General features: G+C 41.5%; 2 protein-coding genes across 2 annotated transcripts in view; both read left to right on the forward strand.

Moving 5' to 3' along the window:
- The first annotated feature begins 73 nt into the window (after positions 1-73).
- On the forward strand, positions 74-3,634 carry Mefg1 (mitochondrial translation elongation factor G 1). Its single transcript, XM_076424439.1, has 9 exons — positions 74-285; positions 401-556; positions 619-1,117; positions 1,206-1,467; positions 1,621-1,792; positions 2,118-2,408; positions 2,486-2,689; positions 2,770-3,081; positions 3,164-3,634. Exons 1-9 carry the CDS (start codon positions 211-213, stop codon positions 3,428-3,430), a joined length of 2,238 nt encoding a protein of 745 aa, XP_076280554.1. The 5' UTR covers positions 74-210; the 3' UTR covers positions 3,431-3,634.
- Positions 3,635-4,041: 407 nt separating this feature from the next.
- Lrch (Leucine-rich-repeats and calponin homology domain protein) overlaps positions 4,042-26,293 on the forward strand; it is a 36,006-nt gene continuing 13,754 nt past the window's right edge. Inside the window, exon 1 of the mRNA XM_076424444.1 lies at positions 4,042-4,486. Coding sequence (XP_076280559.1) covers positions 4,300-4,486 — 187 coding nt within the window. The 5' untranslated portion in view covers positions 4,042-4,299. The remainder of the gene's footprint in view (positions 4,487-26,293) is intronic.

Raw genomic sequence — 26,293 nt, forward strand, 5'->3', positions numbered from 1 at the left:
CTTTTATAGAACCACTTTTATGTTTTTCATTTCAAACATTTGGCGCTCTTCAGTGAACAATAACATCGTTCATGTTCGACTATGGTCGCCGTACCTCGCCCTCGCCTGCATGTTGTGTAGAGCAGAGCAGTAATAAGAACAAATTTTAAGATAGTAATAATACAATAACAATTAGCACTAAGAGTATAGTTAAGAAACAAACCAATCATCATGACTATTATAACAATTTTAAGAGACAAGACAAACTTGAACATGTTGTCACGTGTGTATTCGCACGTATTTAAGGTAAATATCCTAACCTTCCACAGAATGTAGGTTACAAATCGGCTGTGAAATTGAATTAAACAATCCGTAATTATACATATATTGACATTTTTTAAACATTGTTCTGCACTTATAGAACTCTCGATTTTCATCAACGTTTGCAAAACATGCAGAACACAAAACGTTGGAAAAGATCAGGAACATTGGTATATCTGCCCACATAGATTCCGGAAAAACTACGTTGACTGAACGTATATTATTTTATACCGGCAGAATTTCTCAAATGCACGAGGTAAGAAAAACATGATCTTCCTGAAATTTCTGTATGCGGACATAATTTGTTTTGAGAAATAGGTACGAGGCAAAGATAATGTCGGAGCTATAATGGATAGCATGGAATTGGAAAGACAGAGAGGCATTACCATCCAGTCAGCTGCAACTTATACGATATGGAAGGATCACAACATCAATATCATTGACACACCGGGTCACGTAGATTTCACGGTAGAAGTAGAAAGAGCTCTGCGAGTCTTGGATGGAGCTGTACTCGTATTATGCGCTGTAGGGGGTGTTCAATCTCAGACAATGACTGTAAACAGACAAATGAAAAGGTACAATGTACCTTGCCTAGCATTTATCAACAAGTTAGACAGATTAGGAGCGAATCACAAGAGAGTTATAGATCAACTGCGCGGTAAACTGCACCACAATGCGGCATTTATACAGCTACCCATCGGTTTAGAGGGTAATTGTACAGGAATTGTAGATATCGTGTCTGAAAAAGCATTGTACTTTGAAGGGAACTTTGGCGAAGTTGTTAGAGAAGATGAAGTTCCATCAAACATGAGAGCAGGTAATGAATAGATGATTTTGTAAAAACAGATTCCATAATCTTGTAATAATATATCACTGCAGCTAATCTTACATACACATGTTCATAGAGGTAATCGATGCTAAACAAGAACTAATCGAGCACTTGAGCAATGTCGATGAAAAGATCGGGGAATTGTACTTAAATGAAGCTCAAGTGTCTGACAATGACATCAAAGATGCTATCAGAAAAAATTGTATAAAAAGAACTTTCACACCCGTTCTAGTTGGAACTGCATTGAAAAACAAAGGTGTTCAACCATTGTTGGATGCAGTTCTGAATTATTTACCAAACCCTGCTGAAGTCAACAATTATGCACTTAAGGAGAGCGGGTAATTTTATATATTCTACACCATCTATGAACACGTCTACTGTCGATTATTCCATAATTTTTGGAAGTCTATGAACTATGGATCAGAATTTTTTAATAGATCCTTTAACAGCAACAGAAACTTCAATCGTACATTTCTATTCTCGACTTACAGAACTGAAACTGTTAAAGTGCTGTTAGACACCGAGAGAAGCAACAAGAAGCCGTTCGTTGGATTGGCATTTAAATTAGAAGCTGGCAGGTTCGGCCAGCTGACTTATTTCCGTTGTTATCAAGGGATGCTGTCCAAGACAGACAATTTGTATAACACAAGAACGAGTAAAAAGGTTTGCTAACTAAAAGTAGTACACCTTCCAATTGGTGATAGGTATTTTGGTGAACCTGCAGCACAGGTACCTATCTTCTGATTTCGATGATTTTTGGATATATCATAGAAACCGATATCTTGAACAACTTTTTCTTTTGCACATTAGCGGCGGCCTCGATTAGTTTCCGAGATATGCACGAAAAACTATCGGCACCGCCGCTGTCATGCAAAGGAAAAAATTGTTTAAGATATTAAGATTTATAACGTATTCAAAAAATCATCGAAATCGGAGGGTACGTGTCCTGCAGGTTCATCGGTATTTTAATTAATATATTATTTCGCAGGTTCGAGTGCAAAGATTGGTACGGCTTCACTCAAATCAAATGGAAGATGTAGAGAAGGTTTATGCTGGAGACATCTTTGCCTTGTTCGGTATAGACTGCGCGTCAGGAGACACATTCGTCAGCGTTCCCAATTCCCAATTATCGATGGAGTCTATTTACATACCTGACGCTGTAGTGTCAATGTCCATTCAACCAAAGAATACGAAAGATAGAGATAACTTCGCGAAAGGTATTGCAAGGTTTACTAAAGAGGATCCGACTTTCAGATTCGAGTACAACACAGACAGCAAGGTGATTTATATATGGTGACATCGCTCGCCCCTGTTTATACCAGTTCTATGGACTCACTTTTCTATCGCACAATTTAGGAATCCATCGTTTCGGGAATGGGTGAGTTGCATTTGGAGATATACGCGCAGAGATTGGAACGCGAATATGGTTGTCCCATCATCCTTGGAAAGCCGAAGGTTGCTTTCCGCGAGACACTTCGCGAATCATACGAGTTCGACTATCTCCATAAGAAACAGTCTGGTGGTGCTGGTCAATTTGGCCGTGTCATTGGAATCATAGATGTATGTATACAATTTCTGTTGTCCCACATTATTTTCATTTCGCGCGGCGCAGCATGCATCACACAGGTATACTGTTTCAGCCACTCCCACCACACATGAATACTAAACTGGAGTTCAAAGACGAAACGGTGGGAACAAATGTACCTAAACAATTTATCCCCGGCGTGGAAAAGGGATTCAGAGCTATGTGCGAGCAGGGACAACTTTCGGGGCACAAAGTGGCTGGCATTACATTCAGGCTAATCGACGGTATGCACCATTGCGTGGATTCTTCGGAATTCGCGTTCTATCAAGCCGCTGAGGGTGCAATGAGGGACGCGTTTAGAGAAGGCTCTTGGCAAATACTCGAACCGATCATGACGGTAGAGGTGTCTGCACCAATGGAGTTTCAGGTGAGGGATACATGAATATATACCATAATGAAACAGCAGATTTGTTAACAATGTACTGATCATAATTTATTTGTCCACGCAGGGAGCAATAGTAGGTCAAATAACGAAACGAGGCGGTATCATAAGCAACACAGACTCTGCCGAAGGATGGTTCACCCTACTCGCCGAAGTATCCTTAAACGACATGTTTGGCTACACCGGTGAATTACGATCATCCACGCAAGGAAAAGGAGAGTTCACCATGGAGTACGCCAGATATAATCCTTGCTTGCCGGACGTAGAACAAGAATTGATAAGACAGTATCAAATAGCGAATAATATACAAGTCGATGCACGGTCGAATAATTAATGAACGCGTTCGAGTTGAATTAGGAATCGAATTTACTTTTTACGATGTACGATTAGGCGTCATGACTGAATGTAACTTGTAAATATGTATAAGTATATTTGTAATACACGTTATGAGTGAACGCTATGTAAATCTCATGCATCTCGATCCGGAGCTGGATCTCCGTTTAGTAGACGACATTGGCAAATACAGACTAATCATCAATTTTGTTTGGTTCTTGCGATGTTGAGGAATTCCTTTTTGTTTTTCGTTTCTTGCTACTGACTTTACTAAGCAGTCAGTGGATTTATAAAGGCAATGGTCTTTGTGATAGGCAAACTTTGGTAATTACAGTGGTTTGCGGTTGTCAATCAGGACAGATGGAGTACGACATTATTGGGCTAAATTATCCGGTCCCAATTAATCCACTATATTTAGAATGAGGTGTACCCCACACTGACTCTGGTGATTTTAAATGCGTCATTGAAATCGGCGAGGGGAGTAGATAATTAGGAAAATTCAGGTGTTCAAAGGGTGCAGATTTGAAATGTCGATAGCGTGATTCTTGAATTGGTTTCAAGATGGCGTCAGATTGGCGGCGCCACGGTCAGATGCAGCGACGCGGCGACGCACGTTCCGTCGGAATCAGTCGGAATCCGTCGAGGCTGGTCGGCTGGTGAACACTGAACTGACTGAACACTGGTGAATCAGTAGCCAGTAGCGCAGGAGCGAGTATCGGGGGCGGTTGGTTGGTGTGCGTTCAGTGTCTTTTTTTGTTTGGGAGGAATTCTTGCCTCGTTCGAAAGGGCGAGAGAGCAGACTGGTTAGGGAGGAGAGAAAGAGTATTCACTAGCGTGCTTCCGCGTGTGTACGTGCCCAAAAAATGTAATATGGCGATGGTCGCGTCGAACATGAGCGGCCACATACAGAAGCAGCTCACCAGAAGCCTCGAGCGAATCCTGGAGGAAGCGCACTTGAGCGGCGAGCTCAAGCTCAGCGGTCGGAAGCTAAAGGACTTCCCGAAAGTCGGCAAAACTGGCTCTAGCAAGTACAATCTGCAGGACACGGTTTTTGCCGGTGAGTACTCCAATTAATCTGCTGACGAGCTAACTCGCTTTGTGTGTCTCCTAATCCTCCGACAACTTTCCGTTTCCCATACTCATTACCCAAGAGAGAATTCCTAGTCTTATTTATATCCTCTGTATCCTCTATTTTATGGCAAACCGTTTCGGAAACTCGTTTAACTGCCGGGGTAAATCACCGTGTTAACTGTATAAGCCGCTTAACAGGATAACTGTAAAACTCATCAAAACGCGGAGTGATACAAAGCTATCTTTGGAGTAGGTGATATTTTGTCAATACTGCGGAGAGCTCCGATCAATTCGAATTTTTACGATTCTCATATACAAGAATCTATCGTGAATGATCACAACTCGACTGCATGTCTGCATCGATTGCAGAGTACTGGAACCAAATGAGTATTTGTTGCTTCAACAATTTTAATAAGTCGAGGGTAACACATCGATGCTCTTAAATTCTTTCAATCTTTCTACTGTTTCATATTTTATCTACTCATCCTCAGTCTAATCGTAACTATTTCATAATCGAGAGGGATATACAATAATAATTTGACCATTGATCCAATCGAGTAATTAATTTAATCGTGACAACAATCGCTGGCTAAGCACCCGTTTCGATTGCGATTATGTATCAGGCAAATTGAATTGTTAATGACAATTTATAATGCAACGATTTGCTCGCAATTGATAATCGTTAATTGCTTTGAACACTAGTAAACGGTTGCCGAGCATTTCGAAAGACACTGCGTGGTGTGGCGCGGGCCGCTCTGGAAGGAACCTGTTCGATCAAAATTTTTCTTCTTTTATTATTCTAATCCCGCGATCGTGGGGCATGACGAAAAAGGACTGAGGGGTCACCTGCGTGCGTTCTACACCCGCTGCAACGTATCCGGGGCGGTATTAAGGCTGAACTTAACTGCAGACTTAACCTGAAATATTTCTGTTTACGTGCGTACGTTGCGCCAAATGTTGGGCCGTGTGCGCGTGTAACATTTATTACTCTGCGTATTTCATGCGTTCCAGTCAAGAAGTTAGGTTACTTCACAAACATAAACAAGGTTATAACATTTCTATTTCCACTTACACGCTGATTCGGAAATCAAATACAAGATATCTTTTGTACTTGTTTTGTATTTTCTGTAATCTACAAGAGATCTTTTCATGTGTATAATGAATCGTAATTTTCATAGAGGAACAGTTTCTTGTACTGTTTACAGTCTAGTAACTAGTAATTTGTGAAATGTTGGGATGAGAAAGTTTTTCATTGGATGGCAGTCACCGTCGCGGAACCGGCAATCGAATTTCTGTTGTTGCCTTGACAATAAACGGAGGAAAACAAACGAATGGGAATCGGAAACACAGCTTTCCGGAAACGTATACCGCCGCGGTGACAGTCGCAAGACCGTGGGCATCGTGCAACGACCACTGGGAAACAGAGTTACATAATTCGAGCGCATCTGCATATGCACGGTGCAATGCTCTCTCTACGATTTATGCGCAAGCTTTTTTCTACTATAATTCATGTATGACGTAAAATCCCCGCTATTCGACGTTCGTATAATTCATTGGAGTGTCGAAATACACGTAACAAACGAAGCGGTACTTCGAGCTCCCAAAATGGAGGGAAATTTGAACTTTTCGATGAAACGTGGCATACATTATGCCGCATGTCCTTCGTTCCAAACGCGTCGGAACTGCAGTTGCGGCGCTGATAAATATACTGTTATAACTAAACTGCGGAATTTTATGCATTTATGACAAAAATAGGTAAGCACAATTTAAAGCAGTGGACATATTAAAGAGATTTAAAGACATCAGCGTATCAGCTTCAGCTTAATCAGACAATTAAAAGAAGAAAGAAATTTTTATTTCGCTCCTGTGTCTTTCAATCAAAGCAAACATTTTTTATTTTGCATAAAGATCCGCAGTCTAGTTATAACTTTTGCATGTTCGTGAATATTTTTGAATATTAAAAAGGTAACAATGAGTACAGTTCAAAGCAGGAGATAGATTAAAAGAATATGAGAGCTTGGGGGAAGAGAATTACGGGAAGAAATTTCTGTTTTTACTTTCCATAAAAATCCGCAGTCTGATAGAACAAATCGCTCAACTCCTGTTTCCTTTTTTGTTTTACACCTCATGAAATCACGGAACGTATCAATTATGTATTTCAAGGAAAACGCCACAACTCTAATTTTTTAGTTTCTTTTATTCAATTGTTAGGTTTGATTTGTTTTTCCTCGCAGCCACAGCCAGTTAAACTGTCAAAGGACTTTGAAGCGTTCTCCTGTAAGATTTGTACAGTTTCTTAATTTGCGACGTCTTTCTTGTGCACGAAATGCATTTCTCCTGGAAGTGCGAGGATCGACAACGATCTGGAGCACAGGTTGTTGATCTTATTCCCGATTTGCATGACGGGAAAGTGATAAAAATACAACCGGCCTGCCCGCGCTATTAATAAACGTTGCACCGTGTCGTACCTTTTTCTGGGGATGCCCGCTGGACCTCGAGTCTCCCTTTTATAGGGGAGCAGTCGGCCAGAAGGGCGCACCGTGCACAACGTAATTCGTTTTGCATGGCCAGAGACTCTCATTCAAGCTTATCTTGACACGCCCGATGTTTCCTGTTGCTTAAGATAACCGTGCGTTCGACAGTTGTTGGCGATACCGACAACAGGAGGGAGAATCATGTGCGCAGAAGCGCGAGAACTTTTCCGAATGTCGATAATCTTGTCGATGAATGTCAACCGCGTTCTGGTTCACCGAGAAAACCGCCCCTGGGACAAGATAGGAAAAATTAGGAACGGGGGGCGGGGGGGCTCGGACCATATATGTATATGCTAAAGCACGGAGCATTCGCGGATTTTATTTGTCGCTTCCAAACGTGGGCGTTACCAGGGAGCACAGGGTCGAGTTAGGGGTTGTTGTGCAGCTGATAGGGCTATGAGAACTATTTTATAAATATTGGATGGTCAAAAATGTTTAAAATAGATATTTATACCAGAGATTTGAGGCTTTCACGGCCCGGCATCTTACAGTTATTGCTGTTGAGGCTTTCGGGTGTAAGGTGTAAGCCGCGTCCTGGAGGATGACATTTCCCAACGTTTCGCAAGCAGCTAGCTTCATCACGAGATTTGAAGACACACTGATACTGATGTATCAAGCCCTGTATCATACTCATTAAGGTGGACTTTCGTTATACTTGGCGAAAATTATTTCCTAGATTTTTTTGTAGGACAACACCTAGAATGCTGTCACTGGACGAAAAAATAATATATGCATTTGAAATTGATCGAATAACGGGATATTGTGCCAAATCGACTTTGAAAATTTTTTAATTTTGTAACTCGCTTCTCTCCATTGCAGTACATGGTCAGCACATATGTTTATATATCGTTGAAATTGTCGTTTTACGCACTATAACAATTCAGAAACAAAATGTAATATTGATTTCAAAAAAAAATTCGTGACCTTGAAATCTCAAAAATTGACATTTAAAAAATTTCTTTTTCTTTTGCATTATATTTAATTTATTAAACAGTACAACTTTTGTCTAAAAAGTTTTTTCATATTTTTATAAGTAGCAAAGATACATATAAATATACAATACATATACATTATACATACATACATATAATACAGTACAAAATACTATTACAAACTACTAACACAAAAAACTATTAAACGTATTTCTATAGCAATAAAAAAAGATCCCTTTAGAAAATTTCGTTGAAATATTTTATGTGTCTCTTAATGATTGTTTCAATACATCTGGAAATTGTTTCCTATTTTCGGAAATAATATGTAAAATATATTGTTTCTCCACTTCATTTTTTGATAATAACCAATTATAGTCCTGAATAAGTTTAATACCACGCTCAGCAGTGTCGTTAACAACTTTTAATTTTTGTACAATGTTTAATCCAGATTTGAAATTCTCGTCATCTTCCCATGAATCGGGATCTTTTTTTAAAAATTCTATATGAATTGAGAATCTTTCAAAAAATCTCAGTGTTTTGTGGGAAATAAAATGTTCAATTCCTCTATCAGCATAGTTTTCTAAGTCTTGAGAAGTTATTTTATATTTTTTACATGATTCGTCGGCTTCAATGTTAAGCGCCTCCACCATTCGTAATTTCGTATTCTTTTCCACGGTTTTGTCAAAAAATGCTAACGCTACCGCTTGTGGTGATGAATACTATAAATGGTTGCAAAATTTTTTTAATCCTACATAACTTATTTTTTCGTCAGTAGAACGGTATGCATACAGTTTCTGTAAAAATGCCAAATCTTGACGTGGAGTTTCCGCTGCCATCGGAGCTCGAATCCACGCTTTTATGTAAATATTGGCGAGAAAGACGCAAATCTCGCGAATTCCATTTTCTTCGTCGACATTTAACATAAACTGATTTTTAAATAAATATATTTTTAAGCAATATAAAGCTTTCGCCATCCAACGAGCGTGGTGGAAAGGTCCTGGGGCTCGAAATCTTATATTTCTTGGTGGAGTCCCACCCAGGAAAATAATTATTAATAATTAGTCCACCCTAATACTCATGTATCAATTGCCTCAACAGCAATAACTGTAGATATTTATACGTTCAATTGATGCTATAATCGTTACTATGGTGGAGGAATCTGTTCTTTTTACTGTAGACGCCGAAGGAATGCTGGGAGTGCTAGAATTTCTAGTCGATTTAAGAGTTGTCGAGCAGCTAATAGGGCTGTAAGAACTATTTCTTAAATATTGGATGATATCGATAAACATTGCTGTAGCGAAGGAGTCTGCTATTTTTAGTGTAGGTGTTGAAGAAATACAGGGGAAGTTTATTTTCGAATAAATTTCATTCTTACCTCCATTGCTTCGATGGATGCCGAGCCTAGTGCATCCTGAATGGGTTAATGTAAGGCTACTATCTCGTATCCATCGGCAACACGATACGGTTTATCGAGTGGAGGGAATAGCTGTGCGGAAATCGCAAATATTTTCCTGCACTATTGACGATCGTGAGTCAACCACGCGATTGAAACGACAAAAGTAGCAGCATGGCGGTCGAAGTATGGCACGAGCCGGTTGCATTCCTCGCGTTCGGGAATGCCATTCGATTTCTTGCTAGCCCGCGTTGGACCTCGTCTAGCAGACTATCGAGCCAAGGACAGTTCCTTCAAAACAACATCTATAAAACGAGGAATCATTCCCTGGTATCTAGAAAAATCAAATGCTCTAGCTAAGTACTTCAGGATAGCAAAGATAACTTTTCCAGGGTCACCACGAACGGTTTTTATTTTGCACAAAGATCCACAGTCTAGTAAGGAACATATGCCTAGAAATAGTGTAGATCTTCTAACCTTTATGGGAAATATTAGAAACTAGTTTCTAATGTGCATTACATCCATAGTTAATTCCGCGAAAGCTAGCGAGGAAACTCCACGCGAAATTGATTGCGGTATGACATCCGCGAGCAAATTGGAGCCCCGTGATTTTAATACGCCGGTTTCCAATTTTCCGGTTGTATCCATCGTAAGCTGGCACTGGGGAAACTAATGTCGGCGCTCGTCCATGCGGATCTTAATCACGGTGGGATCGTGATTACTTTCGTCGGCGCAAAGAAACAAATAATCGCTGCGCGACGTTTCATCCCGGCCGTCCACGGTTTATCGGTTTTCGATGGCGATTCTTCCTGGGGGACGAGGCAATTTCGGCGTCCCTCTATCCCGAGGGATGCACCAGTGAAAGGGAACTTTTGCGCCCGTTACAATTCCTGTTCGAGCATTATTGAAGCGTAACTCCGGCGTTCTTCCTCGACGACGACGACGACGATGCGAGGGGACGCGTAACTTCGTTAAAGAACCCCAGGTCAGTTCGAGTCGAGGGATCTCTGCTCTAGATCGGACGCTTAGAAAACAGAGGAGTAGATCGAGAGGATGGAAAACACGAGGAGCTCGCCGGGAACGAAAATTACGCGTCGCAGCTCGCCAGGCTTTTCTATGCCGAGTTCCGCGCGAGTTTCGCGAGCCCACTGTGTTTCCATTCACCAGAGAAACTCGTGGGTTCGATGCGCCGCAGAAAAACGGCGACCATTGTTGCGGAAAGGCCGCATGGTGATAGACTCCGATTGCGCCTCCGTTTTTACGGACGTTTTTAAGTGTGACGCGGATGCAACCGGCTGGACCAGGGGCAAATTGCTTCCGAAAGTCGAACGATTGTTGAAATTGAATGGCCGCGGCGAAGAAAAGTGCACGTTGCACCCTCAATTTTTATTGATCTTGTGTGGAAAACAATGGTTTTAGGTTGAAAGACAACCCTCTAAAATTTTAAGTCGCTAACCCTTCGTTCCAGGATGATATGAAGGTAAATATCCTTAACTGTATCATTTTTTTTCTCGGTTGTTAATTAAGATATCCAGATTAAAAAAACGAAAATACTCGAACTTACCTCCTTCATATTATACATTTTTTTCGCCATTGTGATCAAATTATTAAGGGTAGAAAATAAAACATTTAATGTTTTAGGGGTGGGAATTGCAAGCAACCCTTCGAGTGACCACTTCCAAAAAATTCAAGAACAATGTTCTGTTGCTTATCTAACGTATAAAAAAGCTTCAAGATGGTCGGATTGGTAGAACATAGTTAAATATTGAAAAACAAATGAAATTACGTCATTATAATGGTATAATGTACAGTGCAGTATTTCTTACGACATATTCAATGTAGTATTGATAACATTTGCGATTAATATGCCTCGAGTGAACTTGCACCCTTATAATATTGTTAGATTCCTTTAAATATTCAATATTTAAAATGTTATCACCCCTCATTAATTCCGCGAGATAGCATTCTGTCTGGGTTAATTGATAGGTACCTGTAAATAATATTACATAAGTAGTATATAGTTTTATATGTTGTAATATTATTAAATGATTTTTTCTACCCTTAATAATTGGATCACAATGGTGAAAAAAATGTATGATATGAAGGAGGTAAGTTCGAGTATTTTCGTTTTTTTTATCCGAATATTTTAATTAACAACCGAGAAAAAAACGATACAGTTTTAAGGGTATTTACCCTCGTATCATCCTTATACGAAGGGTTAGCGACTTAACATTTTAGGGTGTTATCTTTCAACCTAAAACCATTGTTTTCTATACAATATCAATAAAAATTGACAACCCGAGGCGTTTAGGCAATTTTTCTGTTGGAAGAATGCCGCCGATTTTGATGTAAAAATTTTTACAATTTTTACTAAAATATTTTTCTTAGTTGAACTTGACGAACCTACCACAAGATTGGTTGCTTTATTGCTACTAAAAAGCTACACAGCTATTATTTCTGGCCATTTTGAAGTCCCGTAAAGTTTTATGAAAATTGTAGTCTGGATAGCTCGCTGATTTTCTTCGCGGTAAAAGGAAATTGGCCGGACAGGCAAGAATGAGCACGGAAAAACCGGCGGAAACGATTACGAATGCCATCATAGTCTAGTCTAGTTACGATACCGCGGCGACTTTCGTTCGCATGATTATAGATAGTGATATCGCGTGTTCGTGGGAGCGAAAGTCGAGGAAAACCGAATTGGGAACGAAGCGACGCCGGCACACAGAGTATTGTGATACGCACCCGCAAACGGGAAAAGCTTCTTATCGATTATGTCACGGTGCGCTGCGCGCTTTCTTCGAGGAAGCTGAGCGAGAACAAGGGTGTCAGGTCCTTCTCACACCCTTTGCCTCGCCTCTCTTCGGCTTCGGTTATAGTCCAACGATCTGTGCACAGTCTCCTGAAACCTGTATCTTGCGAATTACCGTTTTGAACGTGAAATTGCGGCCTCAGGTACCCCACAAATAAATTACGACCTTCCAATTATAGCTGGAATGTCTATACACCGGCCATTTTTCATTTATGTTCATCTTTGTTGCTTGTATCTTGAACTACATCATTGTTTTCTGCACTTAATTGACTCAAGTGTATAAGAATAGCGATGATAAGGAAGCAGAGAAGAACATTTGTGTATGTGAATTTAGAATAGAATGTACAGCAGTGAAAATTGCTCGTAATGTTGCAGTTGATCTCGAAGATACAATGAATAAATATCCATTACTTGTTAAAATTATTCAATAGAGGAAGAATTTCTTAAAAACATCGAAAAAGCATTTTTCTGTAAGGCAGTGTGTTCGAAAAGATTTCGCAAGTTCCGGTTCCCACGCAAGTTTCACGCGGAGCAGGTGCGCATCGTGATTAAGCGAAAGAAAGAAGGAATCCGGATAACTGCGTGATCGTGTCGCGGCCTCGTCTCTCTTTACCAGCTTTTGTGCTCTTCTTCTTTCACGTTTGTCTCACCTCGTCCCTCATCTCCTTCGGATCTCGGTCGATTTCGCGACAGGTGTCTCCCGTGTGGAACCGGTCGAGCAAATCGAAAGCGTTTTCCTTCCGACTCGCTCAAGGCCCGATGCCTCGTCTCGGAGATAGCCGGTCCCAGATCGATCCATTGGAACGGGTCCGGAGAAAATGACTGTATTAAAGTGGGCTAAGCAGCTTACTCTCCGAACTCGAAGACAATTTCCCTCTGAAGAGGAACACGGGTCTTCCGATGGCCCAGATCGCTGGAGGACCTGGGGGTTGCAATCTGATCGAAGTGGCTCTCCAGGATTTCCATGAAAGTTACTTAGTATTATGAAACTTTAAAAGTATGCTCGATTTACAATCTTCCTCTGCGACTGTTGATCGCATTCAGGGGTTCGAAAATATTAAATGTCTCGCAGGATTCAGCGTTATTTAAAGTGCGGAGCCAAATGAGCAACCCCCAAAGTCGTATCTACATAGAAAATTATTCGCTTACTCGCTAGTGCGGCATAGATGTACGAAATAATCAGGCAACGCAGGGTATTTTTCAATTTTTTATTTGGATATACATAGGCCAAAGTTTAATTCAACAGAATCGTAAAAAAAATTGCGAAATTTTCATTCATTATTAGAGAAATATGAGTTTTAAGAAATCTTAACAAAATTATTCGCTCATTTTATATTAACTATTATTATAACAATATTAATATTTGGTGGGATATCCTTTTTGTCTTATGACTTCTGCAAGTCGTTTGGGCATTGATTCTTCTAATGTTTCCAAATATTTTTTGTCTATTTTTGGCCATTCCTCCTGTAATCTGCTTTGTAACTCTTTTTCATTGGTAATTGAATGTTTACGAATTTTCGTATCCAGCATGTTCCATACCATCTCGATGGGATTCAAGTCGGGAGATTGAGGCGGAGTTTGCATTATTTTGGGACAGTGGTTATACAGTAACCATTCCTTTACCAGTCTCGATTTATGTTTGGAGTCGTTGTCCTGATAGAAGTGAAATACTTCTGAAATCCCCATTACTTCCGCACTTGGCTTCAAATTTTTTTTAGGATATCCATGTACATTACTTTATCCATGGTAGCCTCAATCATCTGCAATTTCCCAACACCGTGATAACTAATGCAAACCCAAACCATCACATGACCACCTCCGTGTTTGACTGTGCTACACAGGTTCTTGGGATCCATCTCCGCGTTTGATTTTCGCCAAACTTTTTGATGACCGTCAGAGCCCCAAATATTCAATTGACTCTCATCACAAAATATCACATTGTGCCAAAATTCAGAGGGCTTCGTGATGCATTTTTTGGCGAATTCTACCCTTTTCTTCCTATTAATTTCGCTTACGTAAGGCTTTCTTCTTGCTACGCGGTCGTTGTACCGTCCTTTCGCAACACTCTTCGCACTATTTCATCAGAAACTTCTTTTTCACTAAAATTTTTCGAACTTGTATTGATTTTGGGAGCACTTATTTTCGGATTTTCTTTAACTTCTCTCACAACAAAACGCTCTTCTGAGGAATTCAATATCTTTTTCCTACCACGACCAGCTTTGTTTATTATTCGTCCTTCTTCTTCGTACCGTTTTATAATATAACGTACTGTTGAATAACTTCTACAAACGATATTTCCAATTTCTCTGATGGATTTTCCACTTTTCCAATGAAAAATTATAACTTCCCTAATCTGTAGGCTAGTTTCTTTACTTTTTCTACCCATTGTAACGAATTCTTGAAAACCAAAGAAATAGATAAAAATAGATCCTTACTGAGCGATTGTTTACGTTATACTGACTTTTTTTAGCAACTATCAGAAACAAATGCCTCTCAGAGTTTGTGAATTGCATTTGTTTCAGTGGATTTCGTGGCGTGAACGAATAATTTTGTGGCGTGAAAAACCGTCAAGATTTCTTAAAACTCATATTTCTCTAATAATGAATGAAAATTTCGCAATTTTTTTTACGATTCTGTTGAATTAAACTTTGAGCTATGTATATCCAAATAAAAAACTGAAAAATACCCCGTGTTGCCTGATTATTTCGTATATCTTTGCCGCATTAGCGAGTGAGGGAATAATTTTGTGACTCGCTGTACATTAGATTAGGAATCAATAAAAAATTCACAGTACATATATCAATCAAGGGCAAGCACTTGTTAAAGGACTTTGCTGTTGCGCGTATACGTATAATGATTGAGAATGGGCGTTAATAAGAGTACATGTCAGACATTTTTTCGGGTCCTCCGCCACGTGCAAGTTTTATTATAGGGAGTGGAAGAGGGTTGCTAGCCCTTGTTAGCCACCGAATCCTCAAACCAGGAATTCGTTGAACTTTCCCTGGCTTGGCAGAGTCTCGCGATGGTGTTTCTGAAGAAGGGTCGACTTTCTGAGGGGGTATAGTGAGATGCGCGCGCTGTGAGTTTACGAGAGTAAAGAAACACCAAGGGGAAAAGAGCACCCACCATGGGTATGGAGGAGTCCCGATGGGTACGGCACGGGCCAAGCTAAAGATAGAGACACATTGCAGCTGCAAACACGCAGGGGTGCCAACAGGTCGATACTCCATAACGCATTACATCGTTCCATAGCGCTCGGTGCCCGCTTATCTTGTGCTCTTGTCTCTCTGTCAAAGGAGCACTCCTCGAAGATGAAGTCGGCTCGAGTGCTAGCTAGTCCACCGTGTCCAACCACTGTTCCCATCGCAAGGGAGAACTTGCGAATATCGGCTTTTGTACTCTTCGCAGTCTCTTTACTTTGCTAATTAGTTCATATTTCAACCGTAGGTCGCGTGCGTGGTAGATCGCATCAACTTGGATATTAGTCCGGTCAACGACGAGTTGTAGAGGGAAATGGAAGGAAAACAATTTTTAACTTTGGGCCTGTGTTTGGTCTAGTTAGGAGGTAAACATACTAAAAGTCCCTACTCCTCGGAGGTGAGCGGGCTACAGGGTGCACGTAGAAGTCACCTTTTTCGGTTTTTCGCTTATATCTCGGAAACTATGTGTCCTAGCGATAAGTCCATTCTATACAAAATTAAAGCTGACAAAATGTGCCATAAGATTGATTGCATTCAATTTCTCGCTATTACGCATAGTTTCCGAGATATCCGCGCTCAAAGTTCACTAATTGTGAAAAAGAAGAGCCTTATTTGACTAGCTAAATTTTCAGCACAATTAGTGAACTTTGAGAGCGGATATCTAGGAAACTATGCGAGATAGCGAAAAACTGAATGCACTCAATTTTGTGGCATATTTTATCAGCTTTAATTTTGTATAGAATGGTCTTATCGCTAGGACACATAGTTTCCGAGATATAAGCGGAAAACCGAAAAAGGGGAGCTTCTACGTGCCTCCTGCACTCCGCTCACTTCCTAGGAGTAGGGACTTTTAGTATGTTTACCGGCTAATTAGTCCAAATAAAGTCCCAAAGTTAAAAATTGTGTTCCTTCCATTTACCTACACCCCCTTATGAGCATTCATTGACTGGACTATATTGGAACCAGTCCAAGTGAAGTTTCGAACAGAACGCCGGGAAGGATCGAGCAAACTATGTGGTGAAATATCAAATGAAATATGGAAACAGATGAAGTCGGATTGCGACAGAGTTACATGGAGAGTGGATTCAGTATGGGGAAAATGGCGCTTGGAAGTGCATGCAGATGGAACTCTGCAAGATGAGAGCGGAGTTTGATAAGATTCAGAACTGAATGGAACGGATCTAAAACCTGGAATTGAGAATGAACTCAAAACCTGGAAATGAATGAGATTGGTCCTAACATAGAGCGAAATGATGGAAATCCTCGAGTGAAACAAGCTGAAAACCTAGAACAGATTGGAAATAAATTAAAGTTGAAATGGGACAAGCTGGAGACCTACAATCTAGCGAAACTGGCTTAAAACCTTGAACAGAATGAAATAGAACCAGCTGAACACCTACAACTGAAAGGAGCTAACTCAGACTCACGAATGAAACTAGCTTAGCACCTAGAACATCATGAAACTGGCTTCAAACCTTGAGCAGAATGAAATTGGAGCAGCTAAACACCTACAACTGAAAGGAGCTAACTCAGACTCACGAATGAAACGAGCTGAGCACCTAGAAAAAAAAAGTCTGGCTTAAAACTTGAACCAAAACGACACGCAAGCCAAAGGTAGCTGAATCCCGAAAGAAAAGGAGCTGTTTGAAAGAAGAGAAGTTGGAAGCAAAGCCAGCTACTGCAAAATCGCCATATTGATATATGCAAGTTTCGTCCGTGTTTCGGATTTTTTTACGACCACTTACGCAAAAGGGCGATCAATATACACTGTCCTTAGAGAACACGATTCGTCTAACGTCGAGGGATTCGGTATCACGAGATGCAATTCCATGTTCGCGAAACGCGCGACGATTCACTGCGCACGGTGTGTCTTTACGCGCGAATCGTGTCGGCGTATCTGAAGCGCGCCTACAGATCATATCGCACACGCATCAAGAGTTTCCGATGAATGTTACCGATACGCGTGTCTCGGATTTCGCGTGCTCCCGAGCAACGCCCCGTTTGTTCCTCGCGAATCGTTTTAACGTTCGCTGTTGCGCATCCGTGATTCACACGGAGAGCTGGACATTGCGCGAAGAGATCTTGGAGCATACGGTGAAACCTCGTTTGTATGTACAGACGCTTCTTCACCATCAATTACACTTTGTATTTCGATCTCTGTTATCTATATGCTTCATTTACTGTGTTTCTTTTAACAATTTTTCAATGTTAACAAAGGTTCTTCTAAAAATATTCGAGAACTGCTCCGAATGTCCTTCCTTTGTTCTCTGTTATATTTATGGTCTCAAAATAAGAATTCAAAACAGTGAAAAGATTACAAAAGCTTAAGGATGTCGGTGTACCATTTTCAACTCCAGGGAATTTCGAAAATTAGCAAGTTATTTTTATTTGATTCCTGTCTCTTGCTTGCCAATTTTCATTTTGCATAAAACCGGTGTAACGAACGTGTCAAGAAAAATGGACTGTGCGAAATAGGGAACTCCTCGTGCAAAGATTGTTGCCATTTCTTAAGGAACATCCACTGAACTCTTCGGTTCTCGCCAGCACGTTAACAGCATGACAGCAAAGTGGTCAAAGCGCGGCGGAGAAGCGGATTTTCAAAGAAACCGCTCCCCGTTCGCCCATTTTCCGCGCGCGACTACTCTCCCCGACGCGAAATGGCGCGAAATGTCCGCTTGCACACTCGGCCGCGCTAATTAGCGCCCCAGGCCGCCTAGTCGAGGTGTTTAAATAATGACGCTTTAGAGCGAGGCCGCTCGACGCGTCCTGCGGCGCGACACACCGTTGATTGATAGTCGAGAACATTTTTAGAATGATCCACGGAGTCTCGTTCGCTTGGAAATCGCGACAGACGAGTCGACAGCATTTTGCGAATAGCCAGCGTTGCCGTAGTTGAACACTTTGCTCGAAAGCTCTCGTTAGAGTCCCAGACGACTATACAGGGATCCTAACATCTTTCCAGAGTTCCACAAAGTGTCTACCTTGGGGGATTTGTTATTGTAATTCATGATCGGTACCCCCAATGGAGTGCAAGCTTATGAGCAGACCTAATCTTGCCTTGGCGAGATCCAGAAATCGCTTGATCAATTCCACCAATTTTATGGGAACGGTCCACGGTACACTTCGTACCGTCTTTGCAAGGAAACAACGTGGTGGTTCGGATGCAGAGTTATAATTAGCGGTGTGACAGGGCCGTCCCAACGGGCCCGCGAGCCCCCTCTACATTTTATTCGATGCCACGGTCGTTTTCAATCTCTCGCTCCCCTCGATCGCAGCCATTGAACACGATGCCCGCTCAGCGAAATTCTCTCTTCAGAGATTTCACGGCCGTCCTACGACCTTCCGAGTCCTCCGATCCACGTTGCTCTAATTTAGTTCGCGAACTGGGTCGGGTCTAGGCTGGCAAAAAAAGTTTGCTGACTCGCGGTCGAAGACCGGCGCGGCGATGGCTCGACAAACACGTCCGCGGGTCGAGTATCTGCGATATTAGGCTGTAGATGCACCCGACCAGCTTTGCACAATGGATAACTGCTCCTCGCGAACTCGCCGGTGTGCAGAATAACGAGCATCGGCGTCGAGGACTTCGAAACACCGGAGGATTTGCAGCAAAGCCTTTGAAGAGCCCGGAAGATTAGTCAGTCGTCGTCGCCGTATGATCGTTCTCGAAGCGAGACCGAAGCGGTCAGTGGCTTCGCTTGGCGCTGGAGACGTCTCAGAGAGACTTGGAATGATTTTCTTTCTTTTTTTGTAGAATGATGCAAGGCAGCGAATATGGTGAAATGCTTAACTCGGTTGCGGAGGAAGCGGGACGATGAGCGTGTCGATCGACCGCCGAGCTTAACTTGGCGAGACTCGAGCGAGCCGCGTTTTGTCCGTCGATAAATTCCAGCCGCATTGCGGATGCGGACGTGTCTTTCCTCCTTCTTGGCGCTCGCATGAGAGGACGACGCTGATAGTTGTAATTGGCAAGAGATTGCACTCGAGTTTGTGGTGTCGGAAGATCGGCGATCGGCCATCGTCAATCGAAAGTGGCGACTTCATTGGGTTAGCTATCTGGAGAAAATGTCACTCAACTTCAATATTTTACAATAGGCTTGGACAATTTTTATCTTGCATAAAAGTGCGCAGTCTATTTGTGAACTTTGGGTCTGTGTTTGGACTAGTTAGGAGGTAAACATACTAAAAGTCCCCACTCATAGGAGGTGAGCGGGGTGCAACTAAGCGACCTAGCGATAAGACCATTGTATACAAAATTAAAGCTGATAAAATATGCCACAAAATTGAGTGCATTCAGTTTTTCGCTATCTCGCATAGTTTCCGAGATATCCGCGCTCAAAGTTCACTAATTGTGTTGAAGAGTTCTTTTTCACAATTAGTGTCAATCAATCTTATGGCACGTTTTGTCAGCTTTAATTTTGTATTGAATGGTCTTATCGCTAGGACACATAGTTTCCGAGATATAAGTGGAAAACCGAAAAAGGGGACCTTCTGCGTGCTCCCTTGCACCCCGCTCACTTCCTAGGAGTGTTCCTTCCATTTCCCTCTATAACTTTTTGTTGACTGGACTATTAAAGGAAAAATTAGAATGCCGATGCTATGCTGCTATCATCAATTGGGCACACTTCTATTAAAGTTGATCTTTCTACCCATTAATGGCATTACATAGAGATTCGTTTTAGTGTCTCGAGAACTGTGACACGTAGTGTGTTAATTTGTGGTTCCGTCTATCTCTTGACGCTAAACTCATAAATCATCCGGGAAATGTAGCCTGTTATTGGCAGTTAGTACGGTCCTGAGACCTTTGCTTCTACCTCCAGGTGCAGGCTGACATTTTATGGCACCACTTTAGCTAGAACTTCGAACCACTACTTGCCTCGAAATTAAAATTTCAGAAGAGCGTTTTTACGCTTTCCGTTTATAGTGTCAGGTCTCTTGTGCATAGTTTCGCAATATGGGCTCGAGAAATTCATTAGAAGGTCTACACCCTCGCTGCGTGTTGGCATTTAGTATGATCGCGGCCATGTTCAGCTGGAGCATGTCCGGGTTTTCTTGATGCATGCACTTGGGAGTAAGCCATTGTCTAAGTGCATAGTGCTGTTATTATATAATATATATATATATATATATATATATATATATATATATATATATATAGTGTAATTCTTTTTATTCTGTTGTCATCTAACGGGTCCAGGTTGTTTCGAGACTGCTTGATGGGCTCGCAAGGGTTAAGTATGATTTAAATCCATCACCTTGAACATAATCATGCGGGTAGCACACACCACTGATCTCTCTCGACTCCCAACATCAACGTCGAGGGATATTCCTCGCCAACCGGCACTTTCAGGCTGAATATCATGAAAGCCAGTAACACGATTCCGCGTCTATTGGTAGTCGAGACGAGCGGTCGGAAGGCACAGCAGTGGCTAATTATCGTTCCAGGTAATGCGCCCGTAGATACTGTTTTGGTCCGTGCGCGGTGGTTTCGTTCGTTCGAGGCGACGATGACGACGACGACGACGATGGCGGCGCGGCGTTACACTCAGCGAACGAATGTAATTAAGTTATTCTTGGATCGTTGTGCGATAAGTCAGCCGTTACATCCGTTCGAAATGATTGAGTGGTGTTTCACAAATACCCTGGCGCACTCGTCCATCGTTTTCTAGATCGTCCTCGAGAACTGCATACGACCATCGGTGTGCCTTCGACCTCTTGTTGAAGCTAACTGGATCACTGTGACCTGGCCAAGTGTGTCTTCAACCCTCATTAGAGAATGAAATTCAAATAAATTCACTATGACTTATACTCGGAAGCCTCACAGTGAGTGTTAAGAACTGGGCTGATGTTTAGTAGAGCCCTTTCAAATATTGCACTTGGCGCTGTCTATAATCGGAGGATCGTCACTGATATGGACTGTGAGCTGTGCTAGCTTGAATGTACCGTGTGTATCACTCTAGTGTCTAAAGCTTTTTACTGGTCTGACTTCTTGAGACTAACTGCTCGCTCGCCTAGGTTTACCGACTGCCCTTTTGGGTCCTCCCCAACTGTAGGATGAGGATGGGCCGCTTGTGTTTTTACCAGATGCTCACTTGCTACCTGGATCTTCGACACTGGGACTTTTACACCTGGGGAGCTAAATTGGTTGCATGAGTTAAGAAACCATCTAATTGTGCTTGCTACTATGTGCTACATGTAGGTTGCAGATCGGTCCACTAAAAAAATGGCAGTGGCTCGATGCTAAGAAAGAAATTACTGAAAACTTAGGATTCTTGCCTTAACAGTGAGAATTGTATGTTTCTCTTCGACGCTACTCTATCAACAAACCCGACAAACAACAGTCCGCTGCACGTTTGTAGAATCAGTGATGAAATCCACCCACTGGCTGGTCGCTTGATGAAAACGGCACGCCTCGAATTTTTCTCCTGCGAGTCCCGTTTCTCGTTAGGGCATTCGCGACCGGCATTGTCTTCGCGGATCATTCACGGATCCGTCTTCTTGGCGAAAGTATAGGCACGCTGGCAATCCACCGAGAGAAAATATTTTTCTCCGTGCTCTCCGCGCCATGCCGCCAGCATTTGCACAGCTCTCGCACGACACTTTATGTCTGCGCCCTGGACAAGTGGAATTTTTTATTCCTCCAGCACGCTTTGTTGGCGAAACGGCCAGACAGTCGCGCGAGTTTCCCCGCTTTGCTCGCGTGCCACCCAAGAATCCTTTGGATCGAAACGATCATAGTGCTTTCAACCCCCTCTGACAAGCCGTGCCACCCTAATCGCGAGTTTTTTTCGAATCGCGCCCGTGATCCTTTCGTTTCCATCGTGTTTTTTGCAACTCCGGGGCTCTTTAATCTTTTCGATTTCGCTAATGCATTGGCTTGCCTACCTCTATACTTGCTGGGAAAGAGGGCAGAGCCGTAGGGAAGTAGTTGCAGAACCGGGTATCCAACGAGCACTTACTCTAACCGCACGAAAACTGACGCACAAAGAAACATCAAAGCCACTTTTCCTGCACGCTTGATCGGGAACGTTTTCCTGCATGAATCCTGTGATAGCTGCGATGGATCTCAGTGGCGTCCGTGTTACGCTGTTTCCCACTTTATGGTCCTAGTCCAGTCAACGAACAGTTGTAGAGGGAAATGGAAGGAACACAATTTTTAACTTTGGGTCTTTGTTTGGACTAGTTAGGAGAGGTAAACATAATAAAAGTCCTCACTCCTAGAAGGTGAGCGTGGTGCAGGGGGGCACGTAGACGGTCCCATTTTTCGGTTCTTCGCTTATATCTCGGAAACTATGTGCCCCGCGATAAGACCATTCCATACAAAATTAAAGCTGACAAAATGTGCCACAAGATTGATTCGATTCAGTTTCGCTCAATGTTCACTTTGGTATTATTTGTTCGAGTTGGTGTTTTTGCTTCAATTTCAACTTGAATTTCAATTTCAACTTCAGGTTTTTCAGTTTCCACTCCCATTTTTCAGTTTCAACATCAATTTCTCAATTTTAACTTCAATTACAACACCCATTTTTCAAATTCCACTTCACTTTCAATTTCCACTTCCATTTTTCAGTTTTCAACATCAATTCCTCAATTTCAACTTCAATTCCACATCAATTTTTCAATTTCAACATCAATTATCAGTTTGAACATCAATTTTTCAATTTCAACTTCACTTTTTCAGTTTCCACTCCCATTTTTCAGTTTTCAACATCAATTCCTCAATTTCAACATCAATTTTTCAAATTCCACTTCACTTTCAATTTCCACTTCCATTTTTCAGTTTCCAACATCAATTCCTCAATTTCAACTTCAATTCCACATCAATTTTTCAATTTCAACTTCAATTTTTTAATTTCAACTTCAATTTTTCAGTTTCAACATCAATTTTTCAATTTCGCCTTCAGTTTTTCAAGTTCAACTTCAATTTTTCAATTTTAACCTCAATTTTTCGATTTTATCTTCAATTTCAAAACTTCATTTTCAACTTTAATTTCAATTTCAACTTCACGTTTTCAATTTTAACTTCAATTTCAACTTCAATTTTTCATTGTCAAAATCACTTTTTCAATTTCAACTTCAAATGCACGTAGAAGGTCCCCCTTTTCGGTTTTCCGCTTATATGTCGGAAATTATGCGTCCTAGCGATAACACCATCCCATACAAAATTAAAGGTGACAAAATGTGTCATAAGATTGACTGCATTCAGTTTTTCGCTATCTCGCATAGTTTCCGAGATATCCGCGCTCAAAGTTCACTAATTGTGCTGAAGAGTTAGCTAGTCAAATAAGGAAAAAAACGTGAGGCAAAAATTTCTTTTTCACAATTAGTGAACTTTGAGCGCGGATATCTCGGAAACTATGCGAAATAGCGAAAAACTGAATCGGATCACTCTTGTGGCACACTTTGTCAGTTTTAATTTTGTGTAGAATGGTCTTATCGCTAGGACGCATAGTTTCCGAGATATAAGCGGAAACCCGAAAAAGGGGACGTTCTACGTGCCCCCCTGGACACCGCTCACCTCCTAGGAGTAGGGACTTTTAGTATGTTTACTTCCTAACTAGTCCAAACAAAGTCCCAAAGTTAAAAATCGTGTTCCTTCCATTTCCCTCTACACCCCCCTTACGAGCTTTCAATAACTGGACTATCCCCGAATCCGGGATTTTGCTAATGTGCTTGATATTTTTCTGCCATGGTGCTGGTGTTCTTCAAATATTTTGAATTATTAATAGATTGCGGATCTTCCTGCAAAATAAGAATTGTTTGCATCAATAGCAAGGAAACATCCCCCGGTATTGAATGCAGCGCAGGTTCATTGTGAACCAACCCTAGGCCGTCACAGATAGGATTGAATTTGAGGACAGGAATGGAAACGAGATTGATTTTCGCAGTGAAAATTTCTGCATCACCGGGATGTCCCTTATCACCTCGTTCTCGTTCCAGGAAGATGACGTTCGATGCAGGGAGCCGCGACGCAGTGTAATTAGTAGGCCGCTGCGCGATTAAGGCTAACCGAATCTGTACCCACGCGGCTTCAATTAGGCGATACCGGGGCGAGACTCGCGCAAATAATTCGCGTGGAAATAAATCTACGACGGACCAGTTTTTATGACGCTCGTTAACCGGGGTTCAATTAGTCTCGGGAGTCCTTGTGTTGTTTCTTTTATGTCGCTTTTCTGTCTGCTTGACAAATTAGCGTTCGCTAATCATCTGTGGTACAATGTCAATTTTCTAATTTGTCGCGTTAACGCTACCCTAAACGCGACTTTTGTATACTCTATAGTGACGCGTTCGAAAACATTTCCTCCGTCGCCATCGCCATTTAGTTGCGTCATAGTGCGCCATAAGGGACTGCATTGGGAACTAGGGAAGACTAGGGAATGACAACCGATTACACTAAGTTTCTGCTGCGCGTGTTCGGGCTGCACCGTGGATGCTTTTAGCGAATGTAGGGTTTGCACCGAAATAAATTTCCGCGCGCGGTTTCGCGATGGCCGCGAATGGCCAGGCTAGGGATCGGGGAGTCCCTTTGTTCCGAGCCACGCTGCGTAACCGCGAGACAAAGCCGAGAACGTAGGGTCCGTGTCCCGGGAGACTAGACCGAAGGACATACTCCTGACGCGGCAACATGCCTTTTGTTCGATGTCATCGTCGATGAATCGATGACGCTTTTCCTCCAGCCGCCGCTCCGCGCCCGGTCGCGGCATGGTGCGGAACGTTCGTGGCCCGGCGGTTTTTAATCGCACGTAAAATCCTCGCAGAAGAGGATTCCATAGAGCGTAGAAACGGTCAAGAAACCTGTTGGAACGTCGCACAGTGCGTCGAAATGCCCGTTTTTTGGACAAAATTCCATATCTTAAAAATTATAAGGGGTATAAAACAATGTTTCAAATAAAAGTTATAGGGGGTATAGGGAAGAGTATATGTGTGTGTGATGATTGTGTATTTGTTTGATATTGTTGTAACCTTGAGAAGCTCTATGAAGGTCATTTTTAAAATTTCATACGGTAATGTATATCTTTGATTATGTATTCTAATAGGTGAGGTTAAGACATTTTCAAAACACTACAAAAACATTATTTTTGCATAAACTGTTGCCAAGATATAAGTATCTAAATTTGACGGGCCGTCTATGGTAGTATGTATTGATTATACATATGTATTAGTACGAGTGAGACAAAAGTCAAAATCGACTGTTCAGTAATGTGGTTATTTTCGTACGTTATATATATTTATACAATAAATAATATAAAGTAATAATAAATAATAATAATACTAAAAACAAAACAAATGAAAACAAAAAAAATCTGAAAAAATTGTTTAAAGCTAATTCTAGTGTAATCCTTTGCAGGATACATGTATGGATATTTTCCAATAAAAATCATGGAGGAGTTTTGAGGAGTATATTTTTAAACCTTCATTAAAGTTACAAAAAGCGTTGCAATTTCTGCTACTAAGTCCATTCCAAAAAAGTGAATATGAGAATCAAAACTGGGTAAAAATTAGAAGTACTTACCCTCAAAAACACGTTACATTTCAAATAATACAAAATTTTACAAAATATTACAAAATTAGCACGCTTAGATGATGAATTTCAACTGAAATTTTTGGCACGCACGCGACGTGACAGGGCATTGTGAACGATTGTTTATTATTTCCAATCTCACTTCTTATTTTAGTATAAGTTTAGTATAATAACACGGAAGTTTATTTTTTTTTTTTGTCCCATGACAACGCACTGTGCGTCGCGTCGTCCGGTTGACGAATGTATGTTGTCACTGCGGTCAATATGAGCGAAATCCTGAACACAAATGGAAAAAATGTTCATGTTAGCACGTCATTAACTTGAAAACTTAAGAAACAATGAAAGAATGAAGATTTTAAGAAACAGAAAGCAAGTAGAATTAAGAAAGACAAAGGACTGTGCGATT

This window comes from Lasioglossum baleicum, chromosome 5, assembly GCF_051020765.1.
Source record: "Lasioglossum baleicum chromosome 5, iyLasBale1, whole genome shotgun sequence".
Classification (NCBI taxonomy): Eukaryota; Metazoa; Arthropoda; class Insecta; order Hymenoptera; family Halictidae; genus Lasioglossum; species Lasioglossum baleicum.

What these genes read in the sequence shown, in the direction of transcription:
- Mefg1 (XM_076424439.1), top strand. Translation starts at nt 211, where the DNA reads ATGACTATTATAACAATTTTAAGAGACAAGACAAACTTGAACATGTTG. An exon ending in TCCATCAAACATGAGAGCAG is followed by an intron (nt 1,118 to 1,205) that starts GTAATGAATAGA and finishes ACATGTTCATAG; the next exon opens with AGGTAATCGATGCTAAACAA. An exon ending in AGTACAACACAGACAGCAAG is followed by an intron (nt 2,409 to 2,485) that starts GTGATTTATATA and finishes CGCACAATTTAG; the next exon opens with GAATCCATCGTTTCGGGAAT.